The sequence below is a fragment of the Branchiostoma belcheri genome, unplaced genomic scaffold (assembly GCF_001625305.1).
Source record: "Branchiostoma belcheri isolate BF01 breed outbred unplaced genomic scaffold, Haploidv18h27 scaffold1, whole genome shotgun sequence".
Lineage (NCBI taxonomy): Eukaryota > Metazoa > Chordata > Leptocardii > Amphioxiformes > Branchiostomatidae > Branchiostoma > Branchiostoma belcheri.
Window position 1 is genome coordinate 6,356,909 of NW_017802379.1, and position 26,257 is coordinate 6,383,165.

At 41.7% G+C, this 26,257-nt stretch overlaps 1 protein-coding gene across 1 annotated transcript; it reads right to left on the reverse strand.

The window, feature by feature from the left end:
- Window positions 1-648: 648 nt before the first annotated feature.
- LOC109464437 (transcription elongation factor SPT6-like) lies at window positions 649-22,986 on the reverse strand. The gene is made up of 38 exons (XM_019761424.1): window positions 22,835-22,986; window positions 21,894-21,905; window positions 21,067-21,252; window positions 20,876-20,949; window positions 20,302-20,439; window positions 19,894-19,975; window positions 19,663-19,735; window positions 19,208-19,313; window positions 18,829-18,909; window positions 18,364-18,552; window positions 17,833-17,952; window positions 17,539-17,628; window positions 17,122-17,267; window positions 16,342-16,628; window positions 16,007-16,136; window positions 15,726-15,876; window positions 15,376-15,521; window positions 14,655-14,841; window positions 13,785-13,927; window positions 13,043-13,160; window positions 12,702-12,778; window positions 12,141-12,276; window positions 11,429-11,566; window positions 10,719-10,886; window positions 10,093-10,220; window positions 9,234-9,438; window positions 8,720-8,867; window positions 8,111-8,259; window positions 7,415-7,555; window positions 5,202-5,397; window positions 4,746-4,861; window positions 4,375-4,497; window positions 3,924-4,112; window positions 3,252-3,414; window positions 2,674-2,763; window positions 2,158-2,375; window positions 1,412-1,614; window positions 649-1,002 (listed from the first exon to the last, which is right to left on the reverse strand). The coding sequence occupies exons 1-38, from the start codon at window positions 22,959-22,961 to the stop codon at window positions 708-710; spliced, it is 5,469 nt and encodes a 1,822-aa protein (XP_019616983.1). The 5' UTR covers window positions 22,962-22,986; the 3' UTR covers window positions 649-707.
- Between the last annotated feature and the right edge of the window lie 3,271 nt (window positions 22,987-26,257).

Consider the following 26,257-nt stretch of genomic DNA (forward strand, 5'->3'; position numbering starts at 1 on the left):
ACAACATGTATACGGTTACATTTTAGCCACTACATTGCCACATTGAGTCCTGGCTAAGTTGTAGAGTATCCTCCTCAGCAAAAGTAACATTACGGGTGACCGTATTTAGAAAGAACGTAGTTACATGACTATATTATACATCACTCAACAAACTTTGTGTGTGGTCCAATTTCATAAGGTCTAAAGACTACACTCAACTAACAGTGCTCTTTTTGAAAATGAAAATTGTCATTTCACTGGCTGCATTTTTTCCAGTCTTTCAACAAAAACATAATTCCACCTTCTATTAGAGACTTCGCACTCTAGACATTTTATACTTGTTACCATGAATATCATGTATTGAAAATATTAAGTGTAGTTCTTCTTACAGGTTTCTTTCTTTCTTGTGTAACTATGTTGTTACTTCATCTAAAGAAATACAGTGCCTGTGCTCGTAGAACACATCGGCAGAACGTATTGCGCCTGCACAAACCCCCCATTTTCACAGTTCATTGGACTTTTGGTTGACATTGCATCAGAAGTTTGCCTGTTGCAGACGAAATCTTTTCTGACATAACATTTTGAAACTAGAGTGTTAGCCTCATATGCATGAATGCGACCTTGTATGAGACGTTCTGCTAAAGTTCTATGCAAAATACATTGCGGGTTGCAGGTGCAATGCGTTCTGCCCACGTTCTTGCCCATAGTGTTGTATTTGCCATGTGGTTTTACGTCTCTTGTGGTTCGTCGATGAGCGGCGTGGCATCTCCCATTGCGGAGATGGGGGTGCTCTCGATCATGGGCGTGCCCTCCACCATGGGGCTGGGTGACATGGTGGGTGCGCGGTGCGTGGGTGTGCGATGGCTGGGTGTCCGGTGGCTGGGGGTGTGGTGACTGGGTGTGTGGTGACCCGGCGTGCGGACCTTAGGCGTGTCGCCGCCTCGCTGCTTGTTCCGTTGCTGCTGTACCCACGCCAGTGCGGCCTTGCCCCAGTCGGTTCCCGCAGCCGCAGACGTGGAGGCCCTGAAAATGACAAGAAGTTATGGTCTATTTGCTGCTACTGTATCTCTATTAGGCCACAATTTCATGGATGACATCAATTTTCGCCTGTTCTCAAAAAAAAAAAGAGAGAAAAACCTCCAAGGAGGCTCTGACCTGGGTGCCATCCCCCATAGCAACAATAGGTAGCCGGCGGTAACTACAGAGGATGGCACCCAGGCTACCGAGGTTCCATGGAACTCAAGACCTCAGTACAGTGCCGACTCACAAATGCCACAAAAGGCATGTGCTGGCTTGTCGTAAAAGTCGCTATGTACTATCGTAAATTTACAATAAATTTAAAATAAGGAATGACCAAAAAATTGACTTAATGTTATGACAGCGCAGGTATGGCACAAATAAAAATTTTGACCCTGAAAATTTTGACCCTGACCTTGGAGCAGCTCGTGAAGGCGTGGCTCCTGATGTTGAGGCAGATGCGGTGGCGGCGGCCGTACGCCCGTGCCCGTGGCCCCAGGAAGACTGCGGCGTGGGCTGGTACCGTGGCGTGGTCTGGGGTTGTCCCTGCGCCGGCGTGGCAGAGGGGTAGGCTGGGGTCATCATCGGCGTGGCCATGGGGTTCGGAGTAGCAAAGGTCTGGGAACACGGGCAGGGAAATGTCAGAATCGGTGCCTTTCAACATATTACAACCATCTAAAATGTCAAATAGCTAACAGTAGGGTACAAAAGCTGAGGTCAAGTGGTATAAACAGTAGCATGTTTGGCTCAGAACCAAGAGGTCCCGGGTTCAAATCCTTCCCATGTCCTATCCGTGTCACCAATCTTGTCTCCTTGGGAAAGCCACTTTACACGACTTTTCACACTTCACTCAGGTGAAAATGAGCTTCGGTTAGGGACATCCCACGGATAGGACGTTAAATGGAGGTCCTGTGTTTGGAGAGAGCCACACCCCACCCACACATATTAAAGAACCAACTGCACTTATCGAAAATGAGTAGGGGCATGCCACAGTGTACGATGGTACAAATACTATTGTATAGAGTTGGTGATTTCGGCTGGAGGCAACTTAACAGATATTAAACCGGACAGTGAGTATGTGAGTTTTTTCAGCCACTGTATACTGTGTGTTATGACAAAAGGTGGTTTACTGTTTATGTGAAGAAACAAAGTTAGCAGTACCTGGTATGAGCTGGACCCTGCTGCTCCGCTGTACCCTGCCCCTGCATGGTACTGTCCCTGGCTCTGGCCGTACCCCTGGCTGCCCCACTGCGCGGGCGTGGCGCTCGACCCCTGACTCGTGGCCGCGGCCAGCGCGCTGAACACCTGCTGCGTGGACAGGTTGGAGGGGAAGTTGCTGATGGCCTTCTGCAGCTGCGACAGCTGCGCTGGGTCAACACCTGAAAATAACACATTGCCAGATGTTATACATTATTAACATTATACAAATAACACATTCCAGAGAGAACATTCAATTTATTCTTAATCATAGACCAAATGTTATAAGATCTTTCCTTCTGGGGTATCTTCCTTTATCACATCACAATGTGTCTGGTCAACAAAATTGTTGCTATAACACATTAAAGACTGGAAAAGCAAAATTCTTGAGTATTTTCTAGTACATAGACTCCATGAAACATTGAGGTTTTAGTTTACTAGTAAGACAATAATGAGTGAGTGAGCAGTAGTATGACATACCTTGAAGGTTGATGCCCGAGGGTGCAGGGGTGTTTTCTGGACGTGAGGGTGCCATGGGTGTCCTGTGGCGTACATTTACAGGTGTCGCACCTGTAGTAGATATAATATACGTGCATGCAATTTAAATTCCTGTAGTAGAATACTAAAAAGAAGAGGGGGAAATAAAAGTTGAATCCAATTTAGATTGTAGAAACCCTTCTCTTTCATTGGTCATGACAAAAATTAGATCAGGCAAAGTACAGTAAATACGGTTGGTTCAGTGTGGCATGAACTTAAACTTGGACTTTATTGGACTTAAACAGACCTTATTTTGTATGTTGAGAACTGGGCCAGCCTGTTTGTTTGTTTGTGCAGCAAAATTATAGCCTTTTGAGACCCTTTTGAGTATTAGTGGCTGGAAAATTCCACTAGTTTTTTTTAGTTGTTGTAAGTTGTCCTGCCCCTATTCCCTAAGGACTGCAACTCGTAGCATACAAACTCTATACTATTTAGTTAAGAAGCAAGGCCCTGCAAGAAAAATCACTTGTTGGAATAATGTGGGAAATCATATATTTTCTGTGAGTCCTCAAAACTGTTACCTGGGATAGGGTCTCTGAAATGCTCTTTGAACCATCTGAAGAGTGCGTTGACTGAGTGGTGGATGAGCTGGCGGAAACGGAAGCCGTCTGGCGTCACCGTCACAAACTCATGCCTCGGAGAAGTCTTGGGCTGATAGGACAGCAGGAACTTCCCTGGATACTCCTGCAGACAGAACACAGCATCACATTTGTACCTGTACATTCGGTTTTACAAGCAAAGAATGACTAACACTGGTCGTTTCAACTATTCACTGACACTGAAGTGAAACACATTTGTTTGGTTCTATTTTACAATGAGCCTGCCTAATATGCATAATTCAGTGGCTGCAATGTATTTTAGTGTACTGTTATGAATCAAAACAATAAACCAACTTCAACTAGAAAGGTAACATTTGCGAAGCAAATGCATAATGTTTACCTTCGCATATGGTACAAATGTATGCTCTGTTACCTTAGTTTGTACTTCTTACTCAAACACATTGACATATATATATATATGGTGACAGGAGTCTAAATCCCTCCTGCTATAAAATTGCAACATGATGTAACCCAACACCAATGTACCTTGGTGATAGACGTCTGGTTCAGGTCATTGACCTTATCTGTTTGGAGAAGAAGAGAAAACAGACCGAAAACAATATGTTTTTCTTCGGTAAACATTGCTATAGTCACCTTGGAAGCACTGATGATGTATGGGATTTTAGAGGGAGCTTTTTTCTTTTCGTCGCGGATGATTTTCTCGATAGCCTCCCTCTTACCGCCCTCCGCTGCCTGGTAGTACTTGTGATTGGTCAGGTCACGTACGAAGGATGCCATTGGCTGGATGTGGCGGGCGATGATTTCATCCAAATCTTCAAATTCCTGTTGGACGGAATGCAAACTTCGTCAACCACAGAAATGGTTAGTTGTTAGGGCTGTTCAGAAACTAGAAAACATACCATCTGCAAAATGTATTTTGCAAGCATTTTTCAAGGTTTCCCCCTTGACAACTGAATGTTCCTATAAGGCCACAACAAGTAATTTTTACGGATGACATCCATGCGAAGCTACATTGATCAGTTTTGCTTCTGTGAAGCTACAGTTTCATGAAAATCTGGACCAATCTGTGAGCAGACCGTCTGACCTCATTGTTAATCCAGAGAGACTGTCCCAGACTGAAAGCGTTTTCCTTCCCCTCCTCACGCACGTCTATGTGCTGGTAGATCCCGTCATCTACCTTCCAGGTCACCGTCAGATGGTCAGGCCCCTGCAACACACACAAAAAATTTTACATCTTTCAGTTTGGAACATTGCAACATTGCAACAATTTGGAACATTGCAAGTACAGACGGTCATCGAAACGGCTGCTAAATTAAATACTTGGTTGTGTATAAGAGTTCAGAATCTTTTTCTGGAAATTGCATGTTGCAGGTAGGTATTTCAAGCCTTGCACTACATAAAAGAGGTCTCATTGAAAGAGGTCTTATAACAGAGTAAGTGAAGAGGCACTGATACCTTGCTGCTGGGCCTGACGATGACATCCCCCTGGTCCTGGTTCTCCATCAGTTTGACGGCCTGCTTGTAGCTGATGTTGTGGAAGCAGGGATGCACAATCACACGCTTCACGTACGCTGGACATCAAAAACAATCCCATGTCAAAACAATCATGATCCCCATGTTTTCACGTATCAAGTTCGTTATAGATCCTGACATAGTACTAGCCCTCATTTTTTGTGTGTTTGTGTCTTTGCTCGTTTCTGTAGATCTTTCCAACACTACGACTGTTGGGGACACTGGCAGGAAGTTAGGTCTAAGGTCCCAGAAAAGGTTCTCTCATTTCCAGTCTTCAATTTCCTGCTATTTGCATGTCTGTTACCTTGCAAACCATTGGGATAATGAACGGTCAGATAGAATTATCGACAAATTCAGGATAATGAACAAAACAAGAAATCCACAAAAACTACAGCTTACTTGTCCTGGCCTGTTTTTTCTTGGCCTCGTCGTCTGCTTTCCTGTCCTTGTCCTCTGATTCGTGGTCGTAGTACAGGTCCCTGGCAGGGCGATAGTCTCCGTTCTGATCAGCGAGGTCCGACGAGCGGCAGGTCAGGTCCACACGGAAACGCTCGATGTCGATTTTGATGATGCGAGTGTAGAGCTCCATGCCAGGCTGAAAGGAGAAAACTTTGGTCTCACTTTTTGCTGGCTAAAACAATTTAACACTGGTCACTTCAATTTTGGAATGTCACTTTCCGAATTTCGTCTGAGATGTAAGCCCACCAGGCTCAAGTTGGCACAGACAGTCTGCATTCATTAATCAATTCACACATTCCATACCTTTGTTTTGGGCTCTTTGACCAGAATTTTCAGGCTGAGGGGTGAAATTAGCCTGATGGTCTGAATGGTTTTTGAGTAAATCAGCCCGCGGGCTGGGAATCTGGACCTATAGTCTAAGTGCCTTTAGACCGAAGGTCCTGTAATTAAAACTTGCGGGCTAGTTGTTAGGCCTGACGGGCTGTTAGGAAAGACCACTGGTCTGCTTGTATTTATTATTAATGATATCTTAAGTTATGAACACTGCAGAACAATAATTTTCATATCACTGTGCTCATTACACCAAGAGCTACACACTGATGTGAAACTTGAATGTTGAAAATCAATTTTTAATTGAGTTTCCAAATGCCTTGTGACTTTCCAAAATTGATGCGACCAGTGTTATTTGATTTGTTGGTTCTCGGATTTTTTCAGAAAAATATGAAGCGACAGGAAAAAAAAGACCTAGTACATGTAGGTATCCAATGATAGCTCAAAAAAAAAAAGCTATGATAGCAGCCATGAAGACAACATACATGTACTGGTTTGTAATTTAAACAATGAATTTCAAACTTTTAATCAAACCACTGCATTGATAGATGGAAAAACTGTAACAACTCTGAAGACAGTCACAAGAAAATGAAGTGGGGGAATCCGTGAACCAACAAATTAGATTGGTGTGGCCTAAAGACAGATTGGAGGGACTGGGATGAAAATAGCGATTTACTTTCAGAAGTTAATCTTGGGTGTCATGTGTTGGCTATCTGTTAAACATACTGGAATAAACTAATGTGACATTGGAGCCATGAACACACTTTATTGTTCAATCAAAATTGCAATCCTTATCTAGACTGAACTATTTTGATTTTACATTACTCTTGCTTTGTAAAACACTGAATGATTAAAATACAAACAGGATATAAACGATATATTTTTATTATTCAACATTATCAAAATCTGTCCATATGAACAATAACAAACATACGTCATAGAGATTTGCAGGTATTACATGGATAACTAGAAAGGCCAATATTTGCTTTGGAGCAAATACAGCGATGGGTTCACCACATTTTACGACATGGCAGGGAAAGAATGAGAAACACAAGGGAAAACAATGATTTACATTGATATCACTATAATATGAAGTAACATACAACTAAAACAACAGTTGGATAGCTATTCCCTACTTTATTGGTTAGGATTTTTAATTGCATAATGCAAACTGTTGATTTTCAAAATAAAAAAAAAACGTTCATGCCCCGCATTCCAATGCTGGAGCAGAAAAGCTTGAAATACCTACCAAAACACTTGAATAAAGACATACTGTACAAGTATAGAAATGCTCTGTGCAGGTGTTAATCAAGTTAAATCCCAACAGCCAATCAGCAAGAAATGCTCTGTGCAGGCGGAAATGCTCTGTGCAGGTGTTAATCAAGTTAAATCCCAACAGCCAATCAGCAAGAAGAATAGAGGAAATCTGCATGCCTATTGGTTGATGCCCTGCATTCCATTGTGATGACTCATGCCCAGACGTGGTAAACATGGCACACTAACACAGTAATACATTTGCTATAACACAGCCAAAAAACTCAAATAAAACCATTCTAAAAGCCTGTATCACAAAAATTTAAAAAACGCCTAGGGGTATTTGCCCACTGTATCTCCATACCAAATTTCAGGACCTTAGGCCCTAAAATGAAGAAGCTGAATCCATTTAAAGATATGGCAGGAGGAGAAACATCAGAAAAAGCAATATGGGTTCACCACCACTTCGTGGTGTGGTGAACCCATAACAATGTTCTTGGCAATGCTAATTGATTTCCCAAATACCTTTTTTTTTCAGTGTTAAATGTTACAAAAGAAGTGAGCTGTACCTTCACTCTCTCCTCTGGGCTCTTGACATGTTTGTCACTGATCATCTTGGTGGGGACAAAACCTGACACTCCATTGTCCAGTCTGGTCACTGCGCCCGTGGCCTGGCCTGGACACTCCGAGCTGTCAAAATGGTTCCATACCTTTGGAAAGGAGTTAGAGAACCTTCGTTATGGCTGTGATGTGGTTATAAGTGAAAAATCTTAGTTATTGTACAAGAATTGCACAAGAATCTAACACTCAAAACTTAAAGAGGTATCTCACATAGCTTTTTCTTGGCTATTTTAAACACTTCAAGTAATGTCAACAAGAACATGAAATAGCCATGCCTTCAAGTACCAAAGTTATCAACCAAGGATTGAGGTGTTTAAGTTCAAAAACTCATTCCTTCTTAGAACTATCGCAGAGTGGAACTTGCTGTCACCAAGTACAGAAGGGCATCATCATTATGTACATGTAGCTTTAAACCATGTTTAGAGTTAGATGTTCAAAGGTTAGGTGTAACAAGTCGTTCGATGTAATGTAGCCAGCTGCCGCTGTGCCGCGTGCCTTTGAAGCTGGTGTGTTATGCCAAAGGGCGGATATACCAGCTATACAAGGACAGATGTCAGATACATTTCCTCATCCAGAATATTTTTGTTTTGATGCCCTGAACTTGCATTAGATGCCTTTAAGGTTGCATGTTTTCTAACACTGACCTCGCTCAGCTCTGGGAAGGTGTCTCTCTGGCAGAATGGGCAGCGCCACAGGCCGGTCTCCTCGGACCTGACAGGGTTAGCCTGGTCCAGCTGGTCACCCTGGGGTCTCCGGTGGGCAATACCGGTCACTCGACATTGCACAAGCTTACCTGGAACAACAGTACAAAATACGTTGATGAAGGTTAGACATCAAATTATTTAATGCCCAAACAGTGCTTTTACTTGCCCTGGGTGACTTGTCCAACCCTAAGTTAGTGGAGAACTACCTTATCCTTTTTTTACATAACAGTGACACTTGTTTTCAAATGAATTACCTTATCCTCTTTTACTGAACAGTGTCTTGGTTACCCCCAAACCACATTGAAACTCAACCCCAAATGACTCAATTCTCAAGCACCCAGCATGGACTCGACACAAACATACAAACTATAATTAATGTAACCAAAAACAATACTTCCATCCCTGAAGTAAACATGTAGAAACTCTGCTGATATGTGTGATACATCCAGCCAGTTATGTGTGATACATCCAGCCAGTATGTATATTTTGATGACACTAGACACTCAAACTAGTAGGAGTACACTAGACACTTAAACTAGTAACTGATACCTATGTAGAATGTTTCAGGAGTCTCCTTGGTCAGCATGTTAAACTTCTCCTCCACGGTGGGTGATCTGAAGGGCGTGCGGAGGTCCTTGTACATGGAGTTCAGCTCCGCACGGATGTCGTACAGCGTGATGCTCTTGTTACCAAAACCCTAAACAACAACAAAAACAACAACCAACTAGAAAGATACCATTTGCAAAGCAAACGCATAATGTTCTCCTTCGCATATGGTCTGCTCTTTTAAGTCTTACTCAAACATATTCATATATATGGTGACAGGAGTCTAAATCCTTCCTGCTGTAAAATTGCAACATGATGTAACCCAACACTAGTTAACATGGTGACAGATGCCTGGTTCAGGTCATTGACCTTATTTGTTTGGAGGAGTCAGTTGGGTCCGATATAAGGCAGTGAAAGCTTGCTGCCCGATGTGCCATCAGGCACAGGAGGAACTATGGTATAAGGTTTCCTTTCAAATGTTGGATCTACGACTGATGTTTTTTTCCTTCCAACAGACCTGACGTTCCAGCTCCTCTGCGAAGGCGTCCAGGTCCAGATCTTTCAGCCTCTCGGGAGTCTCCAGGATTTCCTCCAGTGCAGCAGCAGGGTTGGCATCCTCAGCTGATTCGTCGTACTCCAGTGCATCCACCGCCATTTTCCGCGCCCAGTCGTACGTCTCCGGGTGCACCCGGGAACCATCCAGCAGCTCAATGTACTGTTCACTATGGGGAACATCAGAAGGTTGTAAATACAGCTATTCTCTTGCAAAAAGGAGCAATTTGCTAAAAATGGTGCCTTTCATATGCAAAGGTGCAAAGGCCTTTACTTCTCGGCCCAAAGACCACATGGCCAAAGGCCACCTCTAAACCAATTCCCTAGGGAATGCATTTGTGCAATTTTTAAAATCCTTTCAAAGCGATCATAAGTACTTACACAAATGCCTCTCCCCTGAGGCGTTGCCAAAATATAGTTGTATGATAGTCATGGCATCTCCAGTTTAGATATACACGTGAACTTTCAAAAAGTTAGCAAAGGCAGTTTTACAGTTTGTGCATTCTTTTCACAGAAGACTGAATTTTGTAGTATAAAATCGCTAATAATGGCTCAGTAAAAAACCAAGTTGAACACATAACCACTTGCTCATGTCTTGTGGTCAGAACTACATTATGTAGGAACAAAAAAATTGCTGACTGTTAAGACATTTGGTCGATACCAAACAATGACATGGCCACCAGAAGCCACTGACCGACTGAAAAAAAATATTACAGGGAAAGAAATAAGTTTTGAACATGTGCACTACCTAGCAATTTGCATAGGAAACACTGCATAAGGTTAATGGTCAAATATGAGGTATAATGAGTTGTGAGATGTTGTACCTGTCTCCCAGTGATTTGGTGTCGATCTTGATGAAGCCTGCACAGTTCATGAAGACCTTGGGCCCCATGTGGCACATCATCACCAACTGGTTTCTGTTCTCCAACCGAGCGTTGTTCTGTTTCAACACCTACAGTATAAGAAACAACAACAGAAGTTGTAGTTTTAAAGTTACATAGAATTTCCTTGTGTATCTTATTGGATGTCTAACCTTCATGGACAAATTTCTGTTGTTCGAATGAAAACTCATCTGTGTTGGCAGAATTCATAAGCTTTCAAAACCGTATATCCAGTTGCTAGAGTGAGAATTTCCTTGTGTAACAACAATTCCAAATTCATTGCCATTATCTCTATATTGTAAGATTCTGGGAACTACAACAAAATGTAAATACATTTATTTTACAGTGGTTTTATTTTGTAGGAGGAGGAAAAAGGAAGTTTTTGCTGTGTTATTTTTTTGGCAATTACATATATGTATTGGAACAATGCTGTACAGAACAATTACAAAACACATTATGACTTTGCTGTAAAAGGCCGCCACGAAAGTAAAACTACCGCAAACATTTCACGATTTACAGTATACAACAGGCTCTGCCCCTGAGGCATTGCCAAAAAAACAAGGCCTGACCTTCAGTATGTATGCAGCTTTCCTGGGCCCCAGCCCACAGACAAACTGTGCCAGGGTGGTGGTGTGTGTGTTAGCCACACAGCGGTTAATGTCCACTCCAACCTCATTCACCCGGTTGATAAACTCCAACTCCAGGGCATGGAGAAGCTCCTCTCGACTCACTTGCTCCTAAAACAAAAAAGACAAAAAAAGTTAGTGGCAAATAAATTTCATTGACTTCTTGAAAACATATCCAGATTTCTTCTAAGCAAAAGGTAGTCCCATAGCCTTTTTTGAGGCCTCAGGGGTAGTTGGTCATTTGACTTTGAGATTTGATACCGCCTAGGAAAAAAAATCTTGTGTTTCCTGTTCCAGTCTTGAAAAAAATTAGGGTCGGTAGGTAGGGATTATCTTTCTTTTTAATCATTCATTTTTTTTTCAACTTGGAAATCTTCAGTGATCCAACTTATACAATACAGTTTAACAAAATAAAACTTGCATGAGGACACTTCTAGTTTCAATGTCAATGTTGGAAAACTGATTGTACAACATGTCATCACTCAGGTGTCAGATCATGGAGCTAGAAAAGGTCGATCAGCTTAAAAATTTATGTCCCTTGCAGTGGTCCAAACAAAAAAAAAAAGGCTACGGTTGACAGTTTTTTCTAGGGATGGTCTGGAAACAGGTAACACAACAATTTTTTTCCTAGGCCCTAGGAGCCTTGAACAGACCTGTAGTGTGTGAAAGCGTAGACAGAGCAGGTCGTCGTTGTTGACACACAGCTGTGAAAACTCGATGAGCGGGTCCTGCATACGCCGTGCCAGGGATAGGGCCTGCCGCAGCAGGGGTGGGTAGTCACGGTGCTCCATCTGGGGAAAATGTAAAAGGAATTCTATAGTCTAGAAAATCTTTCCTATTGTTACATGCTGTATAAACTAAGGCTCTATGAAAATATGATTAACAGTTTAAACATGACTAAAAAGAGCATTTCACTTTCTAGTACAGGTCTTATCAACCAAAAACACAACATTAGTGCTACAGGCTGGATGGCGAGGTCTAAAAACCTGGTGAAAAAACAAACTATTTTTCCAATGCTCTGAACAGCCGATATGTTTCCTAACCAAGTTTGAAATATTTCAATTCATACAGAAACATCTGTATAGCACGTTGTACTGCACCTGTGCAAACCCGTAATGTGTTACGCATAGCACTTTGGCAGAATGTCTCATGTAAGGTCGTATTTGCATATATATGGTTAACATATGCTGTCTGTAGTTTTCAAATGTTATATTGAAGAGAATACTGTCTGGAACAGACAAAATTCTGATACAAAGTTGACCAAACATCCAACGAAAACCCTGAACAATCAGGTGACATGTGTCAGGCTGACGTGCTAATCTGTTTTTAAACATCTGAACTTCTTGACAGAAGCTGAAGCCTGACCTCAGCACGTGGAGAGTTCATGATAAATCGGCTGAGTTCGTTGTCCAGCAGCTCCACAGCGATGGGAGCCAGCTGTTCCTCCTCCTCCAACTCCTTCACACACAGCTTCACATCATCTATCACAGACTGGGCATCTCTGGGGGAACAGGTATCATGGGTTAGGACTGGTGCTAGAACTAGTTCCGGACTTGTAAAAATATTTTGGTTCAAGTCACAAAAAAAACTGAACGTCTGGAACTAGTTCTGGTCTTACCAAAAAATTGTCACATCCCCTTTTGTTCTAAACCACCTGAAATCTTTGATAGTCAAAAATTTGTCATGCAAAATGAAGAAAACATTGCCATTGGGCATTGTCAAGTGTCGGCCTGCATAAATAATGTGGCCCCAGTTTTGCTCAAACGTGCCCCGGAAACAACATATCTTGCTTCTAAAGTGCTTGCTAAAGAATTTTGCAGTAAAAATGCCCCATTTTCCATCGGGAAATGTTAACAGAATTTTTGTCCGTCATGAGTGGCAATATGCCATCAAATGATGGAAAGAAGAATTCTGCCTATCTGTTACCTGTTTTCAGCTCCAATCACAATGACATGTGGCTTCTTGTTGAGAATAATTCTCTTGATGGCCTCCATGTCATTTATCTGGAAAAGAGGACAAATATATTATCTCTGCTTAGGAACTGTCTGTCTACAAGAAGTTAACATCCAAGAGTTGCTGCTAGCTCTAAGTAACTCCAACTTGTATTTTAGCTAAACAACAGAATTTCACAAAACAACTGCAATCATCTTGATTCCAAGAGCTTTTTATAATATTAACTGACAATCTTTGGAATATGGATTTTATGTTTGTTTTTTTGTGATTTTGATTCATAGAGACTTCCTTGTATCCATTAGTTACTACATTACCTTATGTTCTCTATCTGCCTCTCTGTAAGCATTTCTACGCTTCATCAGATGAGCAAGTCTCAGGAAATCCACCACATCCCCCTCCCCATCTATCACAGCAGCAAAGGAGGCTGTGTCCCTGTGTGGAGGAATCACAAACTTAGTTTGTAAGGATGCTTTGTTAAAGAGAGAAAACAACAAGGGTGGTGTTTAAAAAAACACACTGGCGATGTCGGATTAGTATGAGGGGAATGAAGTTTTGGATCTTGCCACTGAAGTTGGTACTGGTATGGTAGTCAGAATATAAGTGTACCTAGTAGTTGGATTAGATATCATATATGGTGTGTTTAAAAGCAGTGTAACTCCTCAATATCGTTCACTAGTAATAAATCTCTGCACGTGGACGTCTGCTTGTCGGTGTGCCACATGTCTGGCAATAAGGCCACGGTAGACATGGGGCACTTCCACGGCCGGATGTACATGTGCAGAGATCTAGCTATTATGAAATTGTGCAATTATATATATTGTTATTATTGTCTACTTACGATGTTGTGCAATATGTTTAATTAGTTTTAACTATGATTGATTGCAATGTCATTTATGTCTTTGGGGAGGGAGCCTGTAAAGGCGGTCTCCACCTGTTTCTCCCTTCCCTTCCACTTGTGGCAAAGCTTGAATAAATAAATAAATAAATAAATAAAATGATACATGTGCATGGTAAGTGTACAGCAAAAAAAGCAAAAGATATCGATGGGAACCTCACCAGTCTGAGGAGTATGCGAGCCCCATGACTCGGAGCCCCTTGGTAGAGCCCATGCCCTCGATATACTCATCTTCCTCCTCTATCTGCTGTTCAGGCTGGTACGGGGCGACTTTCAACCAGTTGTACAGCTTACGACAGCACGACTGGAACAGGACAGAACAGAACAGGGCTGTCAGAGATGGCACACTTCAGGGCCTTGAACATACTGCTTTGTGACACTTTCAGCAGAGTAAAACACAGTCTACAGAATAGTATGTAGGTACTGCTCAAGTAGGGCCCGTTTACATTTGTTGCACAACAGTCGCATGGTCGCAAACTGAAGGCATTCTTGTGCATAATAGTGTATTGAATTTGGCTAACAGCCTACGGAAAAGGCATCCCTGACATAAGTTGGATCTTTCACAGCCTTCTTGAAAATGCTATGACATCGAAATCTTACAACAACCTACGACAAATGTGACCATACATCCATGAATAGTTTCATCAGGTAAGTAAGTCATTGAGTAAAGAGACTCTTTTTTCCACAAGCGTTTTATTCACAGCCAACGTTTTGGTGACCGTCTGTCACATTCCTCGGGGCAATTCTGACTGGTTCACATTGCACTGCAGCACAGGGGTCGCTGCTATAGATGATAGATGCATTTGTGCGTTTGGGAATGCATCTATAGCAGCGACACCTGTGCTGCAGTGCAATGTGAATCAGTCAGAATTGCCCCGAGGAAGGTGACAGACGGTCACCGAAATGTTGGCTATGAATAAAACGCTTGTGGAAAAAGGAGTCTCTTTACTCAGTGTCTTACCAACCTAATGAAACTATTCATGAATATGTGACCACACAGTTGAGAATTCTCAGAAGTTTTGTCTCCTCACCTTGATGATGCCATCCTTTGCCTCCTGTACCAGTTTGGATCTCAGTTCCTTCTCCATCTGTGGATAGAGGATGAACTTCAGCATGCGCTCCAGGACCATGGTACGCTGGGTGTTCCACTCCTGCACCAGGTGGCTGAACTCATCCCGGTAGTACAGCTGCTTAATCTCATCAAAGTACGACTGTGTGCTGCAGGAAAACACAAACAATCGATCAGCATCAAATTTCATCTGTATTAGTAGCTACGGTACTGTACATCTTGAAGGACTATCTACACTCTCACACAATGCATATGGAGAGACAAGCGATGGAGTGGGCTTGGTACAGTTTAATGTTGTAAAACATGAGAATCCGAGGGTGGGAGAAATTGTTCAGATGTGCTCAAGGGAGCTCCACCACTAACCACTACTTGTGATGTCCACACAACAGAGATGACCTTTGTGTCACATAGAGTCAGAGGTCATGCTTCGAGCATCTAATTAAATGATTTGAACTCTTGCCCAAATACTCAATATTTGCTATATAGTTGTCCCTGAGACTGGGTACAAACAGCTGTTTACTAGGCATTTGTGGAAAATAACAGACATATTTGTGAAATAGTTAAAATTCCTGCAGACTGACTACAAATAATACTATTTAGCTCGCCCCTGACGCATCGCCAAAAAATGACCAGTACCAGTACTACTATGGTCTTCATTACAGGAAAACACAAATCTTCCTTACGTCTCCCCATCTATGGTGACGTGTGTCTTGAGAAGCCCTTCGTCCTCTGCAATGGTCATCTTGAGAAACTGGTCTCCCGTCAGGTCCTTGACTGGCTTGTTCTTCAGGTACTTGAAGGTGTAGCCGTAGTGCATCTCATCAACTTCCTGTTTGAACAAAATGATTGGCTGCTTCAAACAATCTATTTAACTGGCTGACCAATAGCACAACTTGGTCCTTGGACCAACTGAGAAACAGCCAGATTATTGGAAAGGAAACAAGCCCCACCATTACATGCCAATTAAACAAAGGGAACCCTGTGTTTTAGCTGCAAACGCGGTATACCTCCTTCACGGAGTAACAAGTCCCACCTTTCTTCCTTTCTTGGTGGGTTTGGTGGAGACCTTGGCTCTCTCGAAGTACGTCTGTCGGACACACTGTCGGACGAGAGGTTCCCGCGACAACTGCATGGCAACCATGTGCCGTGCCCCTTGGAGGACTTTCTCCTCATTTGTGAATTGGCTGCAAAATCACCATAGCAAATGTTAACAGGTTGTTTGATTAAGGTAGGTTCTTAACATATCATGGGCCCTCATCAGGCCATGTAAGAAGAAAAAAGCATTTCAAGTTTAACAGTTATAAGTTTCACAACCTGTTGATGAATTCCTTGGAGAGATCGCTGGGTTCTGCGGGGTACTGGTCAGTCTCGTGGCGCTGGTAGTTATCCCTCAAATTCTCACCAAACTGCTCCGGGGTCAGGCCAAACTTCTTAGCGAGGCCACCTAGAGAGATGAAACAGAAATGCAATTATGGGGGTCAACAAGATTGAAAAAGATCTGACTACAACACTTCCGTCTCAGACATTTTCATCTGTTGTATTTCACTCCATACTATGGGTATACATGAAATGTATTGTTTTTTTGTCATGTTTCTTATGAAATATGCTGTATTTGCTAGCAAATGTCAGCCTCTCTAGTGGTAGTTTACCTAGTCCTGCTGTTTCACAGATGGAGTACATGTCTCTTCTAGACGCTTGTTTCAACTGTGCAGAATCTGCCTCTTCTTCCTCTTCTTCTTCTTCCTCCTCCTCCTCTTCCTCCTCTACTTCTACCTCCTCCCCCTCCTCCCCTTCTGCCCGCTCCTTCTTGGGCTTCTTTTTCTTCTTCTTCTTCTTCTTGGCAGCATTCTGCATCTTGGGGATGTCCCGTCCATAGTACAGAAGGAAGTGCATGTAGGTGTCTCGCAGTTCCTCCATAGTCTGGACTTCGTTCAGCCTGAAACAAAAAACAAGACATGGTAACTAACCCATCTCTTCCACTCAGCTCATGTCCAGGTGATTCTACCTGAATGTGTTGTGAGACTTCCGAGTTAGTCGAACTAGTGTTGCAAGAACCTAGCCTTGAGAGATCTCATTAGATTCATATAAAATCACCTGGACACTCTGTCTCATTGTATAAAGTAAGAATTTTGGACTCAGAACACCAGACTTCTTTGCACGAGGATTAAAGGGTCTATCTATATCCAGGCACCACAACCTTCCCTCAACAGAGACGGGGGGCGCCACAGACTTTCTGCAAATTACGATCCACTGCTCACCGAGTCACGCGTGTCATCTACATAATGTGACGTCACAGAAGCAGTGGATTGCTCATTCCTTGATAAAGACTGGAGTTGCACTGTCGAAAATTTGGGTAAGTCCAATCTCCTGTGTTGGAAATAACATTTTAAACTGCTTCATAAAATCTGATATTGATCACAAGTTCTAACCTGTCCAGGTCGGCCTGCGTGAGCGGGCGCATGTTCTCGGGCAGCGGTGCGTCCGGGTCGTTGGCGGCCACCTGTTCGTACTGGTACGTCTGCATCTTCTCAAACAGCCGCGTCATGTTCCGCTTTCTGTTCCGAAGCTGCGTCCACTGGAACGAGAAATGGCAGTATTAGAGGAGAGAGCAACAAAATGCAATTATATTGCAGGACTTGAAGTACTGGGTGGATATGCATAGTGCTGTGTACCAGTTTGCTGGAACTAGTTCTGGTTTAGGTTCAAGTCCAAAAAAAACTGAATGTCTGGAAGTAGAGCAAATCATGTTGCATTCCCCTTTTTGTTCTAAACCACCTGAAATAGGAAAGGAAATGGGCTAAGCTATACATATTTATTGTAGATTATGGTAGTGCAAGAGACTTTACCTTTTCATCCCACTGCCAGATCCTCCACAGATCGTTGATGTTCAGTTCAGGCTCCACATACTCCTTCCTGTAGAACGCTATGAATGGTACCTGGAGGACAGACAAAAAGGACGCTAACTCCAAACTCCTTTTCATCTATTTTTAAATCATTTATGTCATTTATTTGTACATCTAGTTGCAAATACTGTGCATTTAGGCATTGTAGCATTTCAAATGTGCATACTTCCTTCAAACTTGAATTGTCAACAAATGTACAATCATGCATAAGATATGCAATTAAAAATATACCCTTACCTCAAAATGCTGGTTCCTCATGAAGTTGAGAGCATCCCTGATCTTGCCCACAGTACTGGGTTCCTTCCTGCTGTACATGGAGCCATAACCACCTCCCTCCTCTGGCTTGTCTGGAAACTCCTGCAGGCCAAGAAAAAAATAAGTTTTCCTTCTATAATATACCATTTGATAGCACATCAAGTTTAGTAGCAAGCATATCCTTCTTTTGGATTGTGACTGTATCCTCTTCTCATGCACCATGGTGTCAACAAGTATTTCTTTATCATGCAAGGGAAACAACCCCAGCTGTCAAGGAGGTCATGTAACGAAAAACCACCTGTGAAAGCAACATGCGTTACCATATGTAGATGTGACTAATGACTTTATTAAAGACTGAAACAACCATAATATCCATTTCAACCTGACTTAAGGGCCATGCGGAAACACATACACACAAACACACCAAACCAAAAACAATACCTCCATTTTTCATGGAGGTAACACTAACAAGGAATCGTTATTGCAGAGAACACAAATAAAACATCATCTTACCTGCATGGAGATGGGCAGGGTCATGAAGGCGTACTTGTAGATCCACTCCGCCTCCTCCATCAGTTCCGACTCCTCCGCAGGACGGACCGGGATCGTACGAAGCTGGAACCTCTCAGGCAGGTCTGCAGTACGGATCTCATTATCCTGATCCGTGAAGTGCTTCTGTTCCAACTCGCTGGGCTCGTAGACCTACATATATGAGAACAATTGTACGTTTGGGAATGTGTCTATAGCAGCGACACCTGTGCTGCAGTGCAATGTGAACCAGTCAGAATTGCCCTGAGGACGGTGACAGACGGTCACCGAAACCTTGGCTGAATAAATGACTTGGCTGTGTAAAAAGAGTCTCTTTACTCTCTACTATAAACATTAACACAGTGCATATACGAACAAGATATCCAGCCTAAAGTGATACAAAACTAGAATTCCAACCAAGGCAGGGTAAAAAAAGGTACATGTACTTACATCGAAGATGCTCCTCTTGGCCATCTTCTTCTTTCCTGGTTTCTTCACTCTTTTCACACCCTCCTCTCCTTCTTCTTCGTACTGAAGTGCAAATACCATTTTAAGTGTGTTTAGAATTAAGCAGAAATGCCCTACAAAAAATATTTGTTATAGTTTTAATGTGAGTAAATGTGCTTTTATGTGCATGTATTGTAAATTCTTTTATTTTTGGATGTCACTTATTTTGAGTTAGGAGGGGAAAGGATGTTTTTGTGGTGTTTGAAGTTCAGGATTAAAACAATTCTGTAGTACATCAACTAAAAACATACTTGTGGTGTCATGAATTGACAAAAACTACAAAAAAAGATTCACAGTAGTTAAAAGAAGTTGCCGTCCTTACCTCATCATACAATTCCTCCTCTTCTCCCTCATACTCATCTCCAAACTGCTCAAACTCCTCAAAGTCAAACTCAACTCCGAAGATGTCCTGAGCCTCCTGAAGAGCCCTGCAGTAATATAGAAGATAACTTCCTCATAATGCTTCAAAAGTGAACTTTTAGCTACAATAAAAAAAGGACAATACCTACAATTTAAGAATGATTATAATTCTTGTCATATCTGCATAAAGTTTTCACTCAAGTTAATTGCAGTCAAGCCTAGCTCTATGTGTACTAAATTCTTAAGTGCATCTATTGTTGTTTTTATAATGTGTGTCCAATACATCACTTATTTTCCTTGTCTTTTATAAGATATTGCACAGTGTATGGAATTCAACTTTTAGCTACCAAGTTCCAGCTATCATGGAAGAGAAATATCAAATAAAGAGGATAATGGAGAAAGTTAAGAATGACTCACGCGTCAGTGAACTTGCGTTTGCCCTTGGGTTTTCTGATAGGTTGGTTGTCATCATCCACAATAAAGTCATCAACTAAAAGTGGAAAACAATGTAATAAATAAGGGAATACTGTCATTAAGGCCAATATAAAAGTCCAGTTGACAGTTGCTTCATTGAAGTTGATTAAACTTGTAATGTACATCATCACTTTTTGCTGAAGAATGGTGGAATTTTTAAGAAACAAAACTTACTTTCATCCTCTGACCCTGACTCCTCCTCCTGGAATGGAGTTTCCTCGTGAGGAGGTAGGGGGCGATCTTTCACACTCCCCTCCTGGGAAGTTGGAATAATAAGGCACTGTTAATTCTCTGAACACCAGCTATACTCTCACGTAAATCCTCCCCACATGCATTCACCACAGAACTGAAGATGGTTACAGCATTTGACAATAAAACATCTCCACTTGGAAACCATTTATGACTCAGTCATATCATGAGATCGACCCTCTTCATAAGAGACAACCTGTTCAAGGTGACTGCTGATCTTCGATCCCCTGGGTGGTCGCCTTGGGCTGGTTTCACTGTACATAGAATACTAGTAGAAAGTGACAGCCTTGATACTTGTGATCATGTTTCCTTGACTCTTCCAAGATATCTTACCGCATCAGAGCCCTCCTCAGCTCCCTCAAACAGCTCCTTCTCGATGGCCTCCCTGTCCTCTTCCTGTGCCTCCTCCTCCTGAACCTCACGGTCACTCTCTTCATCATCTGACAGGGCTTGGACACGACGGAATCGTTTCTGTGTGCCATGAGAAAAAAAGATACAACTTAAAAAAAGTACCTTAATATCTGTTTAGCCGGCATTTTGTGTACACAAATGGTATACTTTTATTTCATACTAATCAATGATACTTGAAATATGCGGGGTTGCGTGGTGTAACGGAAGAGCATTCGGTTCAGAACCAATAGGTCCCGGGTTCGAATCCTGCTGTCACCAACCTTGTGGCCTTGGGAAAGGCAGTTTACGCAGCTTTCCTCACTTCATACAGGTGAAAATGCCAGAATGATCATTATCATGATCATGGGCATTAAGGAAAACCAACCAAACCAAATATTGCAACCTTTCTAAGAGTTTGATAGCACTGTTTTTAAAGCTTGTATCCAAAGATGAATACATGTATCATTACCCTTATGTCACATACATTATCAATAGACCACCAATGCTTTCTTCTTACCCTTTTGACTTTGACACCCAAATTTTCTTCAATCAAATCATAGTCCTCATCTTCCAGTCGGTCATCGATGCTTGCTGTGGACAGACAAAACCAACAAAATAATCAAATAAGAACTGATATTGTCACTGAGATATTTCATGGATGAACAAATGCTCAAGCAAACAAACAAACAAACAAACAAGAAACCTTACATCTTCTCCGCCTCTTTTTCCCACCAATCTCTCCCTCCGAGTCTTCCGCTCCGGACATCTCGCTACCGGACCGTGAACGAGACCGCGAGCGTGACCTTGAACGACCCCTGGGTTCCTCCTCCCCTCCCTCCATCTCTTCTTCATCATCATCATCGTTGATCAGATCCGATACGTTGTCATCAATGTCTGAAATGCAGCAGACCAAACATGATTCAGACCTAACATGCTTAAGTCAATGAAGGTTAGAATCCAGGTAGTGAGATGCAAGATACGACAACAAAACAGTTACTCAAGCCACTGGATGTGATTTTGGAAACAGTCAGAGTTGTTTCAGGTAGCATCCCCTGTGTCACTGACAAATAGTGGATCTACCTGAAACGTCTGACCAGTTCCAAAATCATATCCAGTTGCTTGAGTGACTTTATGCGTGTTTGATTTTGACTATCTAGAAAAGGTAGTGGATGGAAGAAATTGAACACCTCAAGAAAGTTGGCAAAAAAGAATTTTACATGTAAAATGGTCACTACAATCCTCCTTATAATCCTTCCCAATAACAGTTCCACGAAAAATTGTAATCATAAAAAAATCCCCTATAACTTCACTTCAACTTCATATGATCATACAATGTACAATAAATATCCTACTATAAGGGTACCGACAAAATAACATTGTTACTATGTTATAATTTTAATTTCTAAGACTACTTGTGATTCTACATGTGAGTTTTACCTATTAATTTGCCCAAGTGCAAATTGCAGGGTTTTTTTTGGGGGGGGGGGGTTACCAGGTTTTACAACTTGTTCATGCCCGATAAAAGTCAAACTTACCCTCAACCTTTCCTTCATTTTTCACACATGAAAGAGAAGGAAAACTGTTCGTAAGAGCTGCACAAGCATGGTTAAACTTTAACTTCACATACAATTGTACATGCCTCAAAAAAATTAAGCTGGTACTTAGTATACATTCTGTACATTGTATGTTTAAAAATTCTGCATGCAGATGAAAGATACATATCCAAAGACTTTGAGTTTGAAATCTTTACACAACAAGCGACAAGCTTCAAGAAAAAACCTATATGTACAGTTAAATGCATTTCCCAGTTCCATGACGGCAAATACATGCATGCCTCATACAAATTTGAATCACAACATAGATACTAGTAAGTCAGTTACATATGGGCATATTCTTTAGAATTAGAAAAAGTAAAATAAGCAGTTTAGATAAATTACAGCAATTTATTATTATAGGGTCAAACACGCGATTGTCACACTCATAATCATAGTCATACACTCATACTGACTTTGCACATTTTCCTGCATTTACAAGTAGTACGTACTTCAGAGTCGTGCATGTAATGGTGGCTGGTTATCTTACATGTTATTTCACAACAAATGACCTATCTCAACAAGGCACTGTCATGTAGCGTTAGTTAAAAAGCATCCATATTTAATTATCAAGAGAGAGGCAGCTTATGACCTGAGTTCCATTCTGTGGTTTCATTTCACAGTAGTCGGGAAAAGGAGGCTTTTGTTGCATTTTGAATTCCGGGTCATAATCATATATATAGCATCTTGAATTTGCAGTGGTGAGGCCACTAAAAAGATAAAACCGTGCGAATGTTTTGAATGATTCTCATGCATTATAATTTTTGTACTGCTACAATTTTTGCAGTAACAACACCTGAGGAAACTACAGAGAGCTAACTCACTGGAGGAGAAGAGACTACTCCTTAACTGAAGAAAACTACAAGGAGATGGGAGGTCTTTACCTTCATCCTCCTCCTCCTCATCACCACTCCCCATCACCGCCTGGCTCTTCTTGGTGGTGACCTCCTCATCATCCCCAGACTCCTCCCCCATAGACTCCTCAGCCTCGCTTTCCAGGAAGTCAGACATGGTGTTCTACACAGGACAGCAGCGTTCTACAAAGGACAGCAGCGTTCTACACAGGACAGCAGTATTCTTCACAGGACAGCTGCGTTGTATGCGGGACAGCTGTGATCTATACAGGACAGCAGTGTTATGCTGGTGTAGGACAGCGCCTTCTTCACAGGACAGCAGCGTTCTGCACAGGACAGCGGCAGTGTCCACAGTACAGTGGCAGTCTACACAGGACAGCGGTGTTCAACACCGTGTTGTACACAGGACAGCTGTGTTCTACCCAGGATAGCGGTGTTATACACTGGACAGCAGCTTTCTGCACAGGATAGCAGTGTCCTACACAGTTCACCACTACAACATTCACTGGAGTCCAGCTGTCCGCTGTGTTATTACCTGAAAGTTATAGTTATAACGTTACATCAAGGAATTGCCAACAAGACAATAAACTTGAATATTCATAATTTAACATTCATTTGAAATTAAACATGAAAATTAATAATGAAGGGCGGGGGGTAAATCATTGTAGTAACAATGAGCCTGTGGAATTTCCTGTGGAATTGAACATTTCTTTTCCAGTTTCAATCACTTCCTAAAATTTGTATCTTTCATCATGGAGGTAGAAAAAAGGAATTTCTCTTTTACCTCCATGCTTTCATCGATAACAATTTTTTATGCGCCCCCCTCCCCAACACACATGGGTCTCAAAGATCCAGTACACGATGGGCATATTCCAGCATGTCTCAGAATCTAAGGTTTCATTTCTGGTTTCTAACACACACGCAGCAGCACACCACGTGTTGATACACCACGTGTGTTGACGAAAAATTTCCGCGTTTTAGAAAAATACAGATTGAAAGGGGAAATGACGCACACAAGCAAGCCCAGGTGCTTCGACTGTGCCAAGTTCTCCCTGGTTTCGCCAACAAGACGACCCAGAATTCTAGACTTTCGCGAACTCCATAGGTGATACAAGTACGATCTGAACAATTTGTGATATGTTGCGCACCTGTGTGATGCACAAGTGTAGCGAAGTCCTCTTGATTTTCTGAGAAATGGGATTAGAAAACAAAGAGATCGCCACCGATGCCTCCGCAAAGAAACAAAGATGGCGAACGCCTGTGTGGTCACGTGATCAAGCCAGCTGAGGCTACTCTGGGAACAAGAACGAGTCCTCAAACCTGTCATCCGAAAAGTTGCGGATAACAATTTTGCCGTTTTTCATGGCTTGATAGACCTATTGTTTATTTGAAACGTTACAGAGTAATTCATCTACATTCATAGTAATCATATGTTGATTAGATATAACGTTAGTCCACGATCTTCTATTACGCGCGCACAATAAGGTAACGTGATCTATGCATTCAGCCATGGTATTTCGTCAACTTGACTGGTTAAAAAAACAAAAGCGAAAACTCTAGCCAGTCTTTTAAAAGATTATCATTATTGTGAAAGATTCAAAAGATTACCATAAAAACTTGCAGGCCGACTAATCCGTTCCGAATACAGTACTATGATGTGGTGGAATTATGACTAAAATAAGATAAAGTGCAAGTTTTCTATCGGTTTTCTCATACAAATGATTCTATTTTTTATTGCATGGTATGGAAATGCATCGTATACCATACGAAAAACAAAGAAATGATAAAGTACATGTACATTTTTGTAATGCTGCCGCTGGTTTCGGGCTTCCGTCTGCTTCACATAATTATGGGCACTATTGCTAATAAGACCTTGGAAAGACCAAGAAAGGACAACATCGAAAGATCAAAGGAAAGAAATTCTTCACAGAAAATTCTTCAAAGGAATGACATTCAAGATTGAACGTGATCGCCAAAGTACTAGTACTACATTGTGTACTACTACTAGTCAGTTGCTGGTGGCTGTATCAGTACAGTTACGCTCCTTGCGGTGATAGCTGGTACCACAGGACACATGTTAGCGCACATGATGATGACAGACGACAAGGACTTCACAGACGCAACCCGTAAAGCCGCCCTTCGACGTTTGCATTCCAGACACGAAGCAGCAACGTCAAAGTCTGGGATTTTTATGCGCTTTTCTCCCCTGACATTTAAGTCACGAGGACTGAACGCATCACCATAGTGCTGGCGTTTAGTAACGTTAACAGGCTTTTGGCCTAGTCTTATACGTCACAGTCCATTATCTCTGTGTATAGATTGGACAGAGGACTGGCGGGAAATGTGTTGAGAAGAATCTAAGTCGTTAGACCGCGACAGAGAACGTTTATACCCAGGTTTAAGTTACCTATTAAAAAGATTAGCTAAACACACTTTAGATTCCCGGCTATTGATTGATTGATTGATTGATTGATGTACAAAATTGTAAAAATCATTGTTATTCAGCTAGGTTGACTTGTTAACTGGCTGCAAGGCTGATTTTATTAATAAAACTTGAAACTTGATTGATTTATTGATTGCATGATTGATTGATTGATTGGCTAAGCCAGACCGGTGAATGAAGAAAGCAGCTGAGTGTTTATTTCTAAGCATTTTCTTTTTAATTCTTGTTGACTTTTTAATTGAAAACAAGTTCACGATCGTTTATTCAGCCCAGGAAAGTTCTCTTGAAGCGTTCAAGACGACAAACTGTTGGATGCAAGTTCGCACACGTATTGCCTGGCTGGCGTATTGGTAAAAGATAAAAATAAAATGATCTATTCTTTGTTGTTGTTTTTTGTGACCTTTAACCAAAGAAATTTGTTTCCTTTATTTTGCTCTTCCGAAGTTGCCCATTTTGCGCCAAGGAGATTTTTTTTTGGTCTCGTAACTTTACGCATAGAATGCAATTTTCTCTTTGAAAGTGCAAGGCATCCACTTTGAAAGTAAAAGTTCATTCTCAAACCCATGGCTGTACATAAAGATGCAGAAATAATGTATCCACTGGATAAGACTGACGTCTTCAGCATTACTTAAAGAAAGAAATCATCGATTGATTGATTGATTGAATCAAGCCAGGAGAAAATTGTAAAATACTCCGATGGGTTCCATAAAGTTGAGCAATTGCTAGAGGTCATTGACCCGGAACCGGGGACGTCCGCCATGTTGCAGATTTCCCACAATTCACCGGCATAGCGACAAATTGCTGGGAAATAATTTCATAAATATCCTTCCGCTTTTAACCATAACAACAAATATATAGCATTATGTATAAGGATTATCTTTATATTTATCATATTAAGTGAGTATCATATTGCAGTTGTGATTTGAGGTCATTTATAAGTCTTTTGCTTTGATCTATCATTTCGCACTATTTTTCTTTCGCGTGAGGATAAATATTTTGAGTCGGCAGTG